Here is an 18,444-nt window from a genome sequence, read left to right as displayed (position 1 = left end):
TGTCTCAAAAGCAATAAAACATATAAGCCAAAATTTCACTTGTTCTAGTATCAGCATGATTTAAACATCCTCCTACAAGTGAGCTTCTGTTGGATTTATGTGTGTTTTTTAGCTTTAGTTTTGAAAAAAGACTAAAGATAAGATTGTCCACAAAACGACGATTTATATTACACATTTTAAGTTAAAACATACATAAACGATGGTGAAAAGATAAAGACAGAAGACATAAACCAGTTTTACTGCTGTAAATAAACTTTAGTGGTTGCTGTGATTTGTTAGGATGCAGTGAGATAAGATGAAAGTTTTATGACTCCTGTGAGGAATTTTTCCAGCAGACAAAAGACAGACATAATGCATTATTTCTTGCTGAGTAAGTTAACATATCTCCAGAGACCCACTCTTAAATCATTGCTTCAGGGGTGGATGTTAATGTCATAATGAGGAAGCTCTTACAGTTCCACTTCCAGCCCATTGGTCTTACTAAGGGCCCCACTAAGTGGTCCCATGATAAATCTGAGGGGTCACAAGATGGTTTAAGGGATAAAAGACACAAATAATTGTCCATGGACTTCATGGCCCTGTTGTAATTCCTATAAACTGACCTTTCTTCATTGTAAGGTCTCATAAGCTAAACAACTTGATAACCACTGGCTTACAGAACCAGGTAAATGTTTGAAACTGGCAGGACACTTTTTAACAAACCTGCTTTTAAACTCCACACTAATTAAATGACCATGATAACCACTATGAGAACTGGTGTGGGTGTTTTAGGGGCTTGAAAATAAACAGCATGATAAGACTGCAGAGCACAACTACCTCTCTAAATAAACATATTCAGGCTTCTTTGAAACATCCCTCTAATTAAAAGACCCCTAGCCCCCAGGGAGAAGCCATGTCTGGGTAGATATGAGCCAAGCAGCTGATAAAGAAGCAACGTCCTCCTTTGATTTTTCAATTACAGAGGGCCAAGACCAATGTTTGCACAGTTGGGGATGGTGAATGGGGGAAGATGGAAAGGATTAGCTTGTACTGGGCAGGGCTGAAGCCTTTGTGACCTCCAGCATGCACCGGGGCAGATTGCAGTCAAGGGTGAAGAGGTCGGTTCTCTGCTGGAAATGGGTGGATTGCTCCCTCTGGGTTGGGAGTCAGTATCCCGTATATGTGTCTATTATTAAGCGTTTTGATTTAATGCCAACCTGTTGAACTGGCATTCATTGCTATGACATGTTCTGACAAGTTGAAAAGTAACCTCATCCAACATCAGCAACCTGTTCCTATGGCATCACAGCGCTCACTTTATTTATTTACAGGGTTTCCAATATATAGAATTTACTTGGGCAGGTCATAACCTGGACCAAAGTATATGGGAACCTATTTTAGCTTCTTTTTAAAAAAATTCTTTAGAACGACGACATCCATCGATTATGTCCCCGCACTGTACTGCACATGTCCTGCAGTCAATGCAGAGAGAAAGAGAGATCGATACAAAGTAATGTTACAGGATGCGGATGTGGTGCATTGTGTCAACATTATTATTATAGTAAATATATCAGTCACAACAGGCTTACAGGCAGTTTTGGATGTCATCATATTGTACCTGTGTCTTTGGAAGGCTGTCATCATCCACACTGATGATTATTTATCAAAAATCTCTTTGTGTAAAGTTTTGTGAAAGCACCAAAAGTGCAAAATCCGGGAATACAGATATTGAGGTATTTGTTTAAAAAAATATTGTGATATTTAATTTTCTCCATATCTCCTAGTCCTAACTCAGAGGTTTAAACAACACATTGATGTGCACAAATGACCTTGAAATTCACAAAAGGTTTCACAAAGGTGAAAAATAATTTTTGTTTCCAAAATGTAATTGGTTTTTCCTCGGACCATGTGACATCCATCCAAGTTTTAAGAAAACTGGGCTAGTAGTTTTTCCTTAATCCTGTTAACAAACAGACAAACCGATCCAAAAACCTAAAACAATTTGAGGATTATGGGAATTACATTTGTTTTTAAGGTATTTGGTCATAAACCAAATTGAAATAACTTGGATTTTGACTTGATGATGGACCTCCATCAGGGGACCACAAGGGGGATCTTAAGAATGCTTGTACTACATTTCATGGCAGTCCATCCAGTAGTCGTCTCCAACTGGACCAAAGTAGTGGACCGAACAACCGACATTGTCATTTCTAAAGCCAAAACTGCTGGTGTGGATAACAAATCTGTCTGTAGTGTAGTAACAACACTCTTTCTGTTGGTGTTTATGGTTCCTCAAGATGTCCTGATTGATGGCTTCTCTAAAGGAGCCAGAAGTTGGTTAGAGTATATTTATATTATGGTCACAAGGCATGTAGTTGACACCATAGCGTGTCTTGAGAGCCAGTAGAATAGACACTTTGCTAAGACTGTTTTGACCACAATATCATTAAAAATATCATGCAAAAAAAAAGATTTATTGTTTTTTTTTAAGTTTTGTGGTAGTTGCTAAAAGCTGTCAGATATATTGATGCTCAGTAATCATGTAAAAATAGAACATTATGTGATGAATACTTCTGATCATCATTTAGCACTCTAAATCAAACTAAGTTTGATTTTGTGGACAATATTTATGAACTACTATCTGTAGTAGTTTTCAACAATCATCCTCATTTTTGTTCTTTGGATTTTAGGTTCTGCTGCTGTGCTTACTGGTGGTCATCTTGGCTCTGGTGTTATCTCTGAGGAAAGGCTCTGATGGAAATGGTAAGCAGTCATGACTGTTTCATTGTTCTATATATTTTACAGTTATAGCATGTTTTTGATGATGTTTCCCAAGCTATGTATGTTTCCATCACCATAGTCCCCGGCTGTCGTAACAGCATTTAGTTTCAATATACTAAAGCTGCAGTTTAATGATCTATTTGACCACCAGTGTCCCAATAGAGTGATGTTTTGCATTTCATACACATACACTGCATGAGGACACTTATTCATGGTAGATGAATGTGCAGAGCGAAGCAACACACATCACTGCCAGTAGTTTCACACTATTCCACAGTCTGACAGGTGGCTGTTACCCACCAAGAAGTTGCTGTGTGCCAGAAAAAGGCAGGAAGAAAAAGATTGCAAGCTAGCAAACTTGGATATGACCAAAAGTTTAACAAACGTTTTAAAAGCACAGAAAAGCCGAAAGTAATAGTTTAGAAAAACTAAATGTGAACACAACTTTATTTATGTTTTAAAGTATTGGTTTTCCCCGAAGAGATTTCAAGGTCCAAGGTCCTTCAATTGAGTGTTTATTGAACTTTGAATGGTAAAGATTTTGACATTTCAATCTTTGGCCATTTTTGTAACAGTTGCCATAGACAGAAAGGTAATTTCCTGAAAATAATTTTGCAAAACTTATCTGATCGGATCTGATCAGGGGACACTAGAAAGCTATTTCCGTTGGGTTCATTTTATTTTCCTAGGGACAAAAATTCAATGCCATCAAAATAATTGGACACAAAGTCAAATAAAAATATACAAATATGGTATTTAAATGACAGTGCTCCTTCAGGAAATATGAAACACTTAGTTAAATGCTATTCACATAGTTTAAAATGCCAATGCCCCCTGCTCTCGCTGAGTTTTGTGAGCAATGGTTTTCACACTACAACACGATTCTTTGGTTGCAACAAGAGACACATACAGAAATAACCATCTCATGTTACATTTTTAGCACTTTTTCAGTCAAGGCTCACAGCCACTGTTTGGCTGCCAACCTGCTGTTTGGGCTACCAGAAAAGAAACTGAATGAATGAGCCTGCTAACTGTAGATCCTTCAGAAACTCTAAACTAAAAGTATTTCCAGCAGCAGTGAAAGAGGGTCAAGTTACCAGCAGCCAGTCAGTGAAAGAGGGACACATTGGTGTGTTAGCTCCTGAGACTGCATATGATTTGTTCACAGGATATGTTTCTGTCAGGGAGGTGTGATCCAAACGGTTTTTTGCCCACTATTGCAAAACACGTCGTAAACACACATTTAAGCGAGACAGGAATGTTCACCCGAGGTTGGCATGTGCTCTGCAGCTATAGATTCCCTCTGGTTAGCCGTGGGCAGCGGCGTCAGTGTGCTCTTTGTTGCTAACCGCCGTGCCAAAACACTCCTCTTCCATTTCGGGGGCAGCGGTGGTGACTGTGGGCAACTGTCCCTAGCCCTGGGCGGGGTGCTCTCTCTGCTGTGGCATTTCCCTTTAACTTATATTTCCCACCCAACTAACATGAAAGCCATATGGGAAGTATACATCTTGACTTTGCACTCACCCGGCCTTTTATTTTTAGCACTTTTTCACATATATGCAGCCTTGTTGGAACCTCTGCTTCTTTCATAACACTGCTTTCATGGTAAGGCCTTTGGAAGCAGATTAAAAGGAATAAAAATAACAGAGGACCTTTCTTGGAGGTCGACAGTATGTAGTATGAAATGCTGAGAGTGGGTTTTCCTGCGGATTACAGACCACAGCAACTTGTCTCCTGAGACGGAGCATCCCCCTGTTCGGTCCAAACCACACTGCTGGCCTGGAGAGGCAGTGAGGAGGGGCTTTCTCACCGACATGCTAAGACTCCCTCTGTCATGTGTCCAGTCAGCAGCAGACTTGACAGATTGTATCGGGAAAGCAGTTGCTTGGAGGTGGCCCAAAGCTTCCTGTAGAGAGGCGCCTTCTCTGTGGGAATGTCCTTGAGCAAGACACAGAGCAAGACAATGGAGGATATATTGTATTTGTATTAGGTTTGTGTTACATTTTCTTGGCAAATACTTACTTTATTGCAACATCACCTATCTCCCCCAGGTCATTTAAATAGATAAATATACAATCCGTCTGGTCTTGACTATACTGAGTTATACCAGTGTAAAGCCTGTCACTAGAGGCTGTTTTCATATTTCTCTACTGAAGGGGGAGATGTCTTCACTAGCTAGATTAGCTACGTCACAACTTTGAAAGCCAATCAAAAGCTGGAAAAGGAACATGAAACCTCCAGCACAGAGTGGACTTTCAGTACAAAGAATGGAATATTATTTTACTTTTTACAACCACTAACACTGTTTAAACCCCTACCAGCTACAAGCTAGCAAATGACATAAGTTTTCAAATTTTGTTTTCAAATTCAGTTAGTTTTAATTAGTTTTTAGAGTGAGTTTGCTAGTTTTGATTAGTTTTATTTTTTGAAAAATGCTTAGTTTAAGTTTAGTTTTTATTAGTTTTAGTGTTAGTTTTAGTTTTTTGTAATGGGGTTTTTTTTGGGTGCCAGATTCAATAAGGTCACAATAAATGTTTCCTTTATTTCCTTTGTCTGATCCATCTCAGCCCCAATAAATTTACTAAGTCATAAAACCAGATAGATGAAATAGATTTCATATCAACCAAAAAGGTTTATGTATGAAAAAAGTTGTCAAAGACGAAAACTAAGGACATTTTCACTATAATTTTAGTTAGTTTTAGTTCGTTTTGTAACCACACAATACAGTTTCAGTTAGTTATCGTTTTTTTAAAAACTCCCGTTTTTATTTTTATTTCAGTTAACGAAAATGTTTTTTCAATTCTAGTTTTCGTTACTTCGTTAGTTTTCGTTAACTATAATAACCTTGATATGTATCATGGCTGAATTTCTCTAAAGGAGAATTTGGACCAGATGTGTTTCCAGCTCCTTCTCATTTATGTATTTATTTACTTTTTATGTGGTATGAGAATGTTGAACAAACTATTTATAACAACAGAGTACATGAGAGACTTGAGAAAAATATTTTTCATTGCACTGTGTCTTTAGAAATGAACTGGACAATGTGTTAATTCTTTAAGAATAAGTTAGATGACTGTGCAGTCTGGAGGTCACTCTGCAGGCTGAGACTGTTATCAACTAGATAGCGAACATAGTGGAGTTTTTAGCAGGTAGAGAGTCAGATATTTCCCTCAGGAGTAGGTGGAGAGCTAATAGAAGAGTAAATATTGGATTTACATTTGCCAGATGGTCATGCATGTGTAAATAGGAAACTGTTTGCTAAAGCGTTTACCACAACAAATATCAGTTTTGTGTCCTAAAAAGTCCAAAAACACAATTAATGCATGTTTAAATATTCGGTACATGAGATTCAGTAAATTAAATTAGTCTGACGGTGTAATGTCTCTTGTTTTAGGTACATTCTGGCCTTAAAATCATATCCAAATGATGTGGCCAGTAAATTATCACACCCCTTTTAAGAGAAGCTGTTTTCTTCTCCTTGTTTTGTTTCTATGAGAACAAAGTCCAGATGGTTTCTATTGTATAAGAACATATCCTGTCAGGCACAAATCAGATTTAAAAATGTGTTGGTAGAGAATTTAGTCTTTGGTCATAGAGTCTCTGTCCTGTTATCCATTTGTGCTTTTATACAACATGTGGTTCACAGAGTTGTGCTGTCTTCTCGCTCCAAGAAAACAGTGGAAAGAACTCACTTTCCAGGAAGCACATGAAACCTTCATAATCCTTTACTCCTTCTATCTTTAGTCATCTCAATGTGTGGATGACGATGTGGCATATCTGCACTCTTACTTCCTCTTGTGCTGTACTCCCTTGAAAAGACTCAGCACTCCCATTTAAAACATGTTTTTTAAATCAGCTTCTTCTGCTTTTCTTACTGTTTTGAAATGGGTGGGGGTGATAATGGAAAGGATGATGTCATGTATTTGGCAGTTTTTAATCTAAATCTCATGTCAGTTGTGCAGTTGTTTGATTCAGTTGCCAGTATTTTCACTCAGATCAATCAAAATCATGAGAAAGTTCATTCTTGATCCTTGGAAACAGCTGAGGGACAAAAACAGCCAGCAGCTTTATCCAGAACATTCAGTTCCCCAACAAACAACTAATTTTTATTCTTGATTACTCAAATGATTATTTACAATTCATAAAATGTGGATTTTTTTTCTAAACTGTAAGATTGCTAGTTCTCATTTTCTTATGATCATATTGGGTGTGTTATTTGACCACCAGTCCAAAATGCAAAGATACTGAGTCAACGATTACAAGATATAAAATAGTTGCAAATCATCACATTTTAGTTGTGGTGTTGTTTCATTCAGCTGTCAATCAAATCTGGTCAAACCATACCCAAACAGGTCTGGTGAAGCAGCTTTTTTGCATATTTAATTCTTATTGAATAATAAATAAGTAGTACAGAGGAACTTCACACTATTTTCTTTTCCTTATTTGGCACACATGATCACCTTTATGTCTTGATGGTGTTAATAAGGAAGACTTTTCCAACAAAACGCATATAAAATCAGCTTTTTCTGGTCAACATTTGCTTATGTTTGAAGTTTTTTGCAGTAGAACACTGGCTAAACATAGTCCAGGCATACCACAATATTCCTTTGTAATTGTTATAAAGATATAACACTTGCTGGCAACAGTCTGCTTCATTATTCTTTATTTAAGTTACCTGGGTTTTTTGGCTGCAGTATTGTGTGCTACTGTAGAGTCACTTGGGGTTAGGTAAATACACTGTATGCAACTAGTAAGATGTTGGGTTTTTTTCACTAACAGCGCTTCTTTTTTCCTGCAGAAGGTAAGCTCTGGCTGCAGGCGGGAGATGAGGAAACTCAACATCAACAGTGTCCACCAGGGTAATATGATGCTCTTGTTCTGCTTGTGTAATGTGAGAACTGATGTGGTTTTAATGGAAAACAATACCCCCAAATCTCAACTGGCCTAGTTTGTTTTACAGCAGCTCCTCCTCTCCTTTGTGGAATATCTCCCAGCATGTTTTGGTGCTGTGAATGAAGCTCTTCAGCTGAAACTCCCACAGTTTCTCTGAGTCGAGTCCATTGTTCCCAGTAGGCAGTTCTTAGTGGAACCTAAACTGTGACCACAGAGAAAATAGAAAGGCTTTTCTGTCACTGTCAGACTTTTTTTTGTAGAAGTGTGTAAATAACCCAAACACATGATTCTTGTTTTTAACAACAGTGTTGATTTTTATGGAAAAAAAAGCAACTGTCTCTATGGCAACCAGCGTAAAGACTCTGAGTAATCAGGCATGTGTTAGTGAGTGGTGTGTGTGCATGCGTGTGAGTGTGTTGTCACATGTGTGTGTTTCTGCTTTGGTAAGGGAGTAACCCCAGACAGTCCCATTAGACAAGGGAAAAGAAAACATGCGGCTCCAAATGAAGCTATTTTTGGTTTGAAAATATCTATAAACAAAATGAATGTTGTCTGTATTTTTTATATCAAAGACACTCATTCTCTTGGTTTGTGTGTATTTGTTCTGCTGGCAAACCAAGCTTTTATTTTAATGTGTGGTTTGGCCTTTACACATAAAGAGGAAGCTCTTCTGGAAAGTGCTGATTGTTCATTTTAATATTTTCCAAAGTGTCACATGAATAAAAAAAGCAAATGGAAAAATAAACGGCCCACCCAATTTCCTGATTAAGACTTTGATTATTCATTCAGTTAAATTGAGTTATTTATTGATACCTTTAAAACCGCATTTTTTAGTTTTAAAATTCCATTATTTATTTAAATGTTCATCGATCTATTTTTAATTGTATTATTGATTGTTTTATGTCATCTTTTTTCTATATTTGACCCATTTATTTACATGATTTCGTAACTATATTCACCCATAAGTGTGATTAATAATTCCTCTTTTTCTCACTTAATTAAACAATTTAGTTTATACGTTTAGTTATGTATTTAGTTTTTATTAATATGTTAATTTATTTGTAAAATTAAGCATCCTTGGGATTCTTGAATGGCGCCATATAAATTTAAGTTCTTATTATTATTAATAATAAAATATTTCATAAATTACTGTTGTTTATTTTATGAATGTTTTTTTTTTTTTTTTTTTTTAATTTTTACATGACACATTTTGTCTTCCATATTTTTTTTAAATAAGCTACTTCATGTCATATCCATGTCAAAAAGTACTGACTTTCAATACTCCAAATATGCCGAATGGAGATGCAATAATGTCAGAGGTGTAATAGTTGTAAAGTAATAGGCCGTAACTCTTGCAGATAATAAAATTAATACTGTGCTCTCAGTGAAAGAGAAAGAGGGACTGTGCTTCACTTTAGGGAACAAACAAATCTACCGATATCAAAATAACCCTCTTATTCTTTGTCTTATTTCAGTAGAGTCACATTTCTCTCCCGTCTCCTCTGTGACTTTGTGTGGTCTCTTCTATAATTTTACTTTATTCCTCCTCTTGCCCGCTTAGTCAAAGAGCTGCTTTGTACTCTCTCTACACAGACTCACTGTACAACACTACTGCTACACTACTGGTGCCAAAGATATCTGTGTCTCCTGCTGAGTAATTATTCCATTTCCCATTCAAACACCCACCTCAGTGTCCACTTAGAGCATCATTCTTCCTGTCTGTCTTCCCACCCAGTTTCTCCAAGCCTCCTCTCATCCTGGTGTCCCTGGACGGTTTCAGGGCGGAGTACCTGAAAGATCACAGCAGCCACATTCCTATCATCAACAAGTTACGTAAGTGACCAACATCTCAGCACAGCTCGTCATGGTTTACTAAGCATCCCGGTGTGACTAAACATCACTGTGTTGCAGGACACAATGGAACAACAACACCATACATGAGGCCTGTTTACCCCACAAAGACCTTCCCCAACCACTACAGCATTGTGACTGTAAGTCTTTTCCAGCCAGGTCACAGAGTCGGGAGTAGGGGGTCGATTTATGAGACAGATTGTATTGTCTGACTTGTTTTGTCACGAGCAAGAGAACTCATAAAAGTACTGCATTCAAAACAAACATTTTCAGCAAAATCAACATAACGTATCAAAAAGAGCTGGTTCAGCTGAAAAAAAAGTTCCCTAGTGTGAGTAATATATATATATATATATATTACATTACTTATAATATTTTGTAGCTAAGATTGATGCAAGAATCCGTAATTAGCATTTTACTGTTGCAGCTGTTTGGCGGGAGCTAATTTTAACTACTTTATGTAAAGACGCACAAGTGAAATCAGACTTAAGTAAAGTAAATTGAATACCTATGAGGAAAAACCTTAGTATTATCACTGTTGCGTTTGAGAAAGTAGGTCAAAAATAGGCAAAAATAACACATTAGGAAAAACAGCATGTTTTTTCTTTACTCAAACTGAATGGGATCATCAATAGGAGACCTGGGGGTACGTCGAGGGGTTAAAATGCTAAATCTTATAGAGTGTCGAGGCCACACTCAAGTCAGTAAAATATGATATGCTCAATAAAAATTATATTTGAAGTTAAGAGGTTTAAAGAGAAAATTTTTCTGTGACAGAACTGCTAAATACTTAAAGACATCCGTAATTAGTGCAGTGGTGAGAACCAATTGTCACAAGATAAATCTGACACAATGGAGATAATTAATTGGTTCAGGAAACATGGGGGAAAACAACTCTCTCTGTCATCTTTGCTCTTGAGTTACACATCATTGTGTCTCAAACAGTTACATAAACAAAACCATCTGAGAAGTTTCAAAGAAAAAAATCTCTTTTTGTGGTTTTGGTAGATGCTTTTTTGTAAGAAGAAAAAAAAAGTTGGAAATCACTGGTTTAAGCTTTAACAATACATTCTATTGTTGGGTGTTGTGTTTTTATGTAGTAACTATAGCTGTTAAATAAGTATACTGAGGTAAAAGTGAAATAATTCCCTCTGAATTTTCTACTTTAGTAAATGTCTTTACTTTCCACCACTGCTGTTAGTGTACCACACTTCAACAGTGAACTTTTGTGAAATCTTGGGGTTTTCCCTGCAATTGCAAAGCCAGAGTCTCTTTGCAGTAGTAGAGGTTACTGGAGGCTTAATTACTTACATGTGCTTGTGGAGAGGAGCAGCAGCAGAACTGAGGGGCTTACAGAATGGCTTTCACCTCTGTTGGTCGAAAACAGACCCTGCAATTAAAGTAAAAAGCTGTGGTTACCAGTAATATTTAGTTTGGAATGACCGGAGAGAGGAGGTAATCACTTTAAATCCCCGTAGCCATAGAATCAAAACGGCTCACCTTGGCTGTGTTTTTTTATCTGCAGGGTCTTTATCCAGAGTCTCATGGGATTGTGGACAACAAGATGTACGATGTGAACCAAAACGCTTTCTTCAGCTTGAAGACGGAAGAGAAAGTCAACCCACAATGGTACCAAGGAGAGCCAGTAAGTGAATCTGTGAGACCACGATATTGTGTACAAAGGTGAAAATTCACAGTTATTATTAGTCGCAGAACTGTGACTTGATACCCACCCTGTTAGGAGAACTTTTTTTATTGAGCAAGGTCACAGCAGGAAAGCTCTGAGCGATGCTTTCTTAACATTTCCTTCACACATCAGAGAGCCACACGGTATTGTTCTGTGACTTGTGAAGGTCAACACACCCTGATTTTGTGGCGATGAATCAAGAGGAAGCGCTTGTCTTGTGTAGGAAATATAAAGCATTGTGTTCTGATAGTTCTTTAATTTGCCGCAGTATTTTTTTTTTTGACAGTTTCATAGCTGAGAATCCCGCTCCTCCCATAACAAGCTTTTTGATATAATTATGGATTCTGCTCGTGCTAAATGACAGCTTGTGAGGGCTGCGAGTTGTGCTTGTTTGGGCGCTTTGTGGTTCTGATTTAAATGAGATGCCTCTTAAATCTCATTTCTCAACCGTGTGACAAGCCGCTCCTCTTGAAAAAACGCCATGCAGCAGCCATATGACTTACCAGGAGAGATAAATGAATGATGACTCCTGGAGTGAATTATTTTATAATGAACCAATACAACTAAGTGCATACTGTATGTCAAAACATGCTTACAAGCCTGCTGCATAAATAAAACACTTCTACCTGCAGATCAGTCTTCAAGGTATCGATTTCCATCAGTCAACTTTTATCCTAATGGACTAAACCCTGCTGCTGTGATGAATGAATGAAAAATTAGTCTACAACAGCTTATTCTGTCTAAATCAACCCTGAACCTGATGACACTCTCTCTTCTCATTTTATGGTCTTTTCTTTTTCGTCTTGATTTCTGTTTCTTCTCCTTCTTATTTGTCTCCTTTTCTCTTATCTTCTTTCATCTTATCTCCTCTATTTTCACATCCTTTTTTCTTCTTTTTCTTTCCCTTGCATTCATCTCCTTTTGTTGTTCTCTCTTTTTTCTTCTTTCTCCTGTTTTCATCTCCCATAATTTCCTCCTTTTTTCCTGTTTTCTCCTCACCTCTCATCCCTTCCCCTCTCATCTTTCCTTCTCTTTTCTCCTCTTCTTCAATTTCCCTTCCTTTCTTCTCCTCTCCTCACCTCTCATCCCCTCCTTTCTTCTCTCAATTCCTCTTTCCTCTTCTCCTCCCTTTTCATCTCCTTTCCTGTCCTCTCCTCTCAGGTCTGGCTCACTGCCATGCGTAACAATCTGAAAGCAGGAACTTTCTTCTGGCCCGGCTCAGATGTAAAAATCGATGGTTCCTTTCCAGATCTCTACAGGTTGTATGACAAGTAAGAGGGATGCCATTACATTACATCATTTCAAATTCATGACGAGAACAGTAAGAGTTTGTTGTATTTATAGAGGTGTATTAATGAGTTTGTTATTTACTGAGCCTTTTTTGTGCACAGGGGCATTACATTTGAGCAGAGAGTGTCAACGGTGTTTGAATGGCTCGGTTTACCTCAAGGAGAAAGGTACCACATGTTCTTCATGATGATTTAAAAATGAATAGATTACGCTGTGAACATCACACTTAACTGTTACGTTGTGATTTTAGACCCGACTTCTACACTTTGTACCTGGATGAACCTGACTCATCAGGACATCGTTATGGACCAGCAAGCAGCCAGGTTAGTCCCTCACTAAACATTAAGCCCGTTATTATAAGCTTTCTGTTAATAATGTAAAATAATAACTGACCACACAGAACAAGTGCTAATTCATGAGAAAGTTCTTTCTTGACTCTTGAATACAGTAGCAGGTCGAAATCTTCCACTAAGGGCCATTTACTAGCTTTTCCAGAGCTTTTAGTTGCACCTCACAGTCTTCAACTGCTTTGTTGTCAGTGAGATGACCCAAATGTTCAATATCATGATGTGACTTAAAAAAAGACTAAAATGTCAGTTTTCTGTGACTACAGCTGAATCAAAGTTACAGTTTTCTTTGACTAAGTTAAGACTGAAATAGTAGGACTTTAAGTCAACTAAAACTTGACTTAAAAATGTGATGAGGTTGACTAAATATCACTATTTGGGTTTTTTAGATTATTTAAATTTTCAAACCTCCATTCCAAATAAAGTCAAGGTTACGAACCATGCTGATGCTGTCATTTTAACCTGTGATATTTGCCAATAATTTATTTGCTGAGGCAAGTTGTTCTTGAGGTTTTCCTGAACATTGTTCTCCTGCCACAGACGCTAACTCTACTAAATCTTTAAATGCTGTTGTGTCTTCAGGTCGTTCAGGCTTTGGAAAGAGTGGACAAGATTTTGGGCATGCTGATGGACGGCCTGACACAGAGAGACCTCCACCACTGTGTCAACATTGTAATAATATCAGACCACGGTGAGATGACTACACTGCCTCCACACTGCTGTTATACAGTTTATTGTGTCATTTTAAAGAAAAGTTGAACATACCATCTTTCAAATTCTGTCTTTCTTGCCAAATTACGTCAAAAACAAAAATACTGTGAGCAATACAGTGAGAAGGAAACTTGATACTCAAAGGAAGGGGGTTTTTTTTCTTTCTTCCATTTAAAGCTGGCCATTTGCTTACAAACAAACTTGGTGCATCCCTCCTAAATCTCTGTGGTTTCACAGCAGTGAGGCATAGCATCGTTTTAGAGCCTGTGTGCCACTGGAGGGGGACTTTAGAGGCTTAGTGTCTTCTTCAAATGTTTGACTTGGTTGAGTCACTGCACCTGTTACAGTAGAAAACTACAGGACTGTGCCAGAGAGAAATCTGATGAAGAATGAGTCTATATCTGGGAGTAAACTGGGAAAAACTGTTCTCAGTGGCATGTTAGGAGGATACTTTGTGACGAGAAGTATCCCCGGACATCTGGAGACCATATGTTTCGTCTTGTAATTAGGTATATTTAAGATCAATGTGTGGGAGTCAATGTGGCTCAGGGCGATGCCCATCTATCCTCATCAAAGACAAGATTTCCAAGAGAAGATATTCATTTTGACAGGATGTGCTAGTCATTAGTCAGCATGGAGCGATCAAGGATAGGAAACAAGGAGGATTCTTTAGTGTTCACGTCACACCCAAAAGATGTCAACAAGTGTTACACTATAAATCTATAAATGACAAAGGAAGTGCTGATGCCTTCAGCCGCATCTCACTGGCAAGATAATCCTTTTTGTCCACGGTCCACATATTTCACACATTTCATGCTATCTTAGCGACATTTGTAAAGTCTTAACAAGTCTACACAAGATACATCTTCACCATAAAAATCCTTTATAACTGGCTTTTAATCAAGTTGGCTGGATAGTGGACTTCTTGACTGATGGTCCCAGTGTGTGAGGACAAGCAGCTCTTTTTCCAGTCAGTTGAACTCCTTCACTTGTTCTCTTTAAGGCTGCTGTCTCTTTCCACATCTCTACATCCTGTATACAAATGACTGTTGCAGCAACCATACAAACCGACGCATTATCAGGTCTGCGGGTAATTCAGTAATTATAGACCTTCTTGAGTGGGAGGAGCGTCAACATGGGCCTGTGGTCGAGATGGGTCCTTCCTCCAATTAAATGTGTCAAAAACGAAAGACATGATAATCAGTTTTAGAAAGACAACAGATTTCCTGTGCTTACCTCCATAAGAGGTGCTGGTGGCGAGTTGGTGGATTGCTTTAAGTACTTCAGCATCGATAACTTACTGTGTTTTTATTCCAAAAAGGTCCAACAAGCTCTTTTCTTTTGAGGAAAATTTGGTGAAGATGGTGACTTTTTTTCTTTCTTTATTTTTAGGTTGTATTGAATCAGTTTTAATGTTCTGTATTGTTGGTATAGGAACTAGACTTTGGCGAACAATGACTGGCTCAGTAGCCTCGTCAAAGTGGCTAATAAGACTTCAGGTAGAAGGCAGAAGTCAAACCCAGCTGACAGACTTGTATAACAGGTCCTTAGGAGGTACTTTCCTTCTAGATTGCCAAGATCAACCCTTTTGGACAGAGTTTGAACTGAGGACCAAGAGATAAAAAGGTCTCCTTTGTCCCTGCTGCCATTCACATGTTAAACAGCAGACACTATTAAACTGTTATCTGTAGATTGTTCATTTGTATGGATTGTTTATGTGTTTTGTGTGTTTCCTAACTTAAAACAAAAGTTAATTATTGACTCTTGAAAACAGTAATGGGACACATTCTTCCACTACGGGCCATTTATTAGCTTTTCCAGAGCTTTTAGTTGCTACTCCCAGTCTTCACCTGCTTTGTTTTCATTGAGATGACACAAATTTTCGATATCATCTGGTGACATAAAAAAGACTAAAATGTCAGTTGAATTAAAGTTACAGTTTTCTTACAGCACTTTCTTAAAACAAATTTTCCTGTAGGGGAAAATAAAGATACTTTAAAAAAACTAAGGATTAATCTTTTCTCTTTCAACAGGCATGGAGGAGGCTACATGTGACAAGGCAGCATTTGTGTCGAACTACGTGACCAAAACAGATGACTTTTCTGTCATCCAAGGCCCGGCTGCTCGCATCAGACCCAAGAGCCTCCCAGAAAATTTCTTCTCCTGTGAGTTCCTAACAATAACACCCAACTTCAACTCCTTCACAATTTGCAGCATCATCTAGTGTCAGTTTGTTTGTAACCAGTGTGGCTGATCTCGTTCTGTGTCTCTCTCCTCAGTTGACTATGAGGGCCTGATGAAGAACCTGTCGGTATGCGAAGTATTCCAAATGTGACTTTTTGTATGGATAAGAAGAATGAAAAATTATCTGCTTGCTTGGCTTCGCGTCAAACAATCCCATTCTCCCTCTGCTGTGTGTTGATTCTCCTCCTCTGTGTCTGTTCTGAAGTGCAGGACCCCTGACCAGCCAATGAAGCCGTACCTCACAGAAAACCTCCCCAAAAGGATGCACTATGCTAACAACAAACGCATCGAGAGAGGACACCTCTATATGAAGGAAGGGTGGCAGGCTGCTCTGTAAGTCACTGACTGGCCACGGTTTTCATAGTTTTTGGATCATTAAGAATTAAATAAAGAATCTGGAAATGGCTCATTAAATGAGGTAGTGTTGGGGAGTAAACCCAGTTAAGGCATGGTTTAAATCTTTATTATATCCAGTAGAGGTGGGAATCCTCAGAGGCCCCACGATGCGATTTTATCCCGATACTTGAGTCATGATACGATATTACTGCAATTTTAAGCATTTTGCGATATGGTGAGTATTGCGATACAATATATTGTGATTTAACTGTTTAACTGTATTTTGTGCCCACAAAATTAAATTCAATCAAGAATTGTTTTGTCAAATAAGAGAAAAATCTCAGTCTATTCATCTTACTTCAGTCATTTTATTTCTCCACAATGAGAGTCAAACCAACAGACTGACCAACAAAGTATTCAGTCAAACTGAACTGAACTGATATCAATGTGTGGACGACAACAATTGCAGCATTTTATCAAACTTTCCTCAACTTTAAGCTTCACTGCTCTGAATTTTTTTGAATGGAACATAAAAAAGCCCAACTCTGCAGCGTAATTTACACAACTTCCCGACATGATATCCTTAAGCATGGTGCCTATAGATTCCATAGATATTCTAGTTTCTTATGATACCAGCATCTTCAGTATATTTCTAAAAGTGAGCCCGCCGTCGGAATGCTAAATATTGTCGTGGCATACACCGCACAATCCCGAATGGCTCTTTTACAGTACAACAAAGTCCCATACACTGCTCGACTTATATCTGTTGTAGTTCCCAGCATTGATTCTTCAGTAAGCCTCAATGTGGCCCTATCTTCCTGCCCTATACATCACATCAGGACAGAGCCCACTGATCTATGTGTTCCCCTCAATCATGGTGTTATCATTGTTAAGTTCACAGAGTCAGTTCCCACAATGCCTTGTGTCTTGAATATTAAGTAGGCCGCCGCCTACTTCATGTCCCACCATGCAGGAAACACCAAATTTCCTTCACAATATCAATACTGATGTCTCAAAAGTCTTTTTTAGCATTTTGAACCACCAACACTGAGCTGAAAATGTATTCTTGACCGTGATGGCCTTTGAGATGCAACAACTTGTTTTCATATGACCAACACATGACAAACACTGAAGTCATATGACACCATCTGGAATAATGATTCTGCCAAAACACGCCTATGTCTTTTTAAACCTACATGGAGAAAGCAGTAATTGTTGGTCTCACATCTCCAAAATCTTAACAATGCGTCATAGAGACAGAGTGCAATTAAGTCCCACCTATACCTGGAAAGGAAAACAATTCATCATGCTACATGACTTTTTATTGCGTAAAGGTTCCTCCTTGTCAATTGAGTCTCCTACCAGACAACAGAAAATACTTAAAAGCTGCTGTTTGGTGGGTTGCTATACCAACAGGGTAAAGAACCCAGAACTGCCACGTGTTTATAAGCTGCCGAACTGAAAAATTGAGCCTTTAGGAAGACAAAAAAGATGGATTGATTAAAAAAAAGTGCAATTGCATTTCACAGAATTAAACTGGAATGCTTGACATACCAGATTTACAGTACAAAGTAAGATTAGATTTTGTTTACATGCAGTCTCAGATACCAGAGCTGTTAAAGTAATTACAGCTGGCCATTCGTACTGTGAATAATGTGAAAATTAGAAGTTGAAGCATTTACAGTGATTAGTGTTAGCAATCATTTATAATGAATGATGCATGCTATGTTGGAGGGAAGTTGTACAACCCCTTTGATGGATAGCAACCATATAATCACGGAAAATTGTTTCAAGCTGAAGAATTCAATCAATCCGCTTTAATGTAGATGCAGTAGGATGACTCATTGTTTAGGTTGTATAGAATTAAAGTAGTCTTACCCTGAAATTGAGATTGAATGTAAATCTATACACATGTAAATGACTATTAGAGAGATGTTTACGTGACTTCAACCCTTCAGTTTTCTTATGTTTTTCTGAAAAAAAATGTTTTTTTCTGTCCAGTAACCGACGGGAACTCAAATACTGCACCGGTGGATTCCACGGCTCAGATAACCTCTTCACCAACATGCAGGTTTGTTCTTCCACCACGATAAATGTTTATCATAATATCCTGTTTAGATAAAAAAAAAAAAAAACAGGAACTGTGATAACTCATCAAGACATTGTGAAACTAAACGTGCACTCAGGAAGCGCAGACCTCTGTCAAGGCCATTCCCTTTACAAACTATTAAAGTACATTGAATAATTTGTATTCACCACATGATTTACATTTGCTCCAAAATTTTAATGACTTCTTCTTCCTTGGTCCCAGCTACAGCCCTCTAT

General features: G+C 38.0%; 1 protein-coding gene across 1 annotated transcript in view; it reads left to right on the top strand.

Moving 5' to 3' along the window:
* Positions 1-18,444, top strand: part of enpp1 (ectonucleotide pyrophosphatase/phosphodiesterase 1) — a 40,159-nt gene that overhangs the window by 3,163 nt on the left and 18,552 nt on the right. The window contains exons 2-14 of the mRNA XM_059356262.1: positions 2,670-2,742; positions 7,559-7,619; positions 9,389-9,486; positions 9,565-9,644; positions 11,030-11,149; positions 12,353-12,462; positions 12,583-12,648; positions 12,732-12,804; positions 13,411-13,519; positions 15,573-15,704; positions 15,819-15,850; positions 15,989-16,116; positions 18,121-18,190. Coding sequence (XP_059212245.1) covers positions 2,670-2,742; positions 7,559-7,619; positions 9,389-9,486; positions 9,565-9,644; positions 11,030-11,149; positions 12,353-12,462; positions 12,583-12,648; positions 12,732-12,804; positions 13,411-13,519; positions 15,573-15,704; positions 15,819-15,850; positions 15,989-16,116; positions 18,121-18,190 — 1,152 coding nt within the window. The remainder of the gene's footprint in view (positions 1-2,669; positions 2,743-7,558; positions 7,620-9,388; positions 9,487-9,564; positions 9,645-11,029; positions 11,150-12,352; positions 12,463-12,582; positions 12,649-12,731; positions 12,805-13,410; positions 13,520-15,572; positions 15,705-15,818; positions 15,851-15,988; positions 16,117-18,120; positions 18,191-18,444) is intronic.

The sequence above is a fragment of the Centropristis striata genome, chromosome 18 (assembly GCF_030273125.1).
Source record: "Centropristis striata isolate RG_2023a ecotype Rhode Island chromosome 18, C.striata_1.0, whole genome shotgun sequence".
Classification (NCBI taxonomy): domain Eukaryota; kingdom Metazoa; phylum Chordata; class Actinopteri; order Perciformes; family Serranidae; genus Centropristis; species Centropristis striata.
The sequence above is the reverse complement of the archived record's forward strand: the minus strand, read 5'-3'. Positions and strand labels throughout refer to the sequence as shown.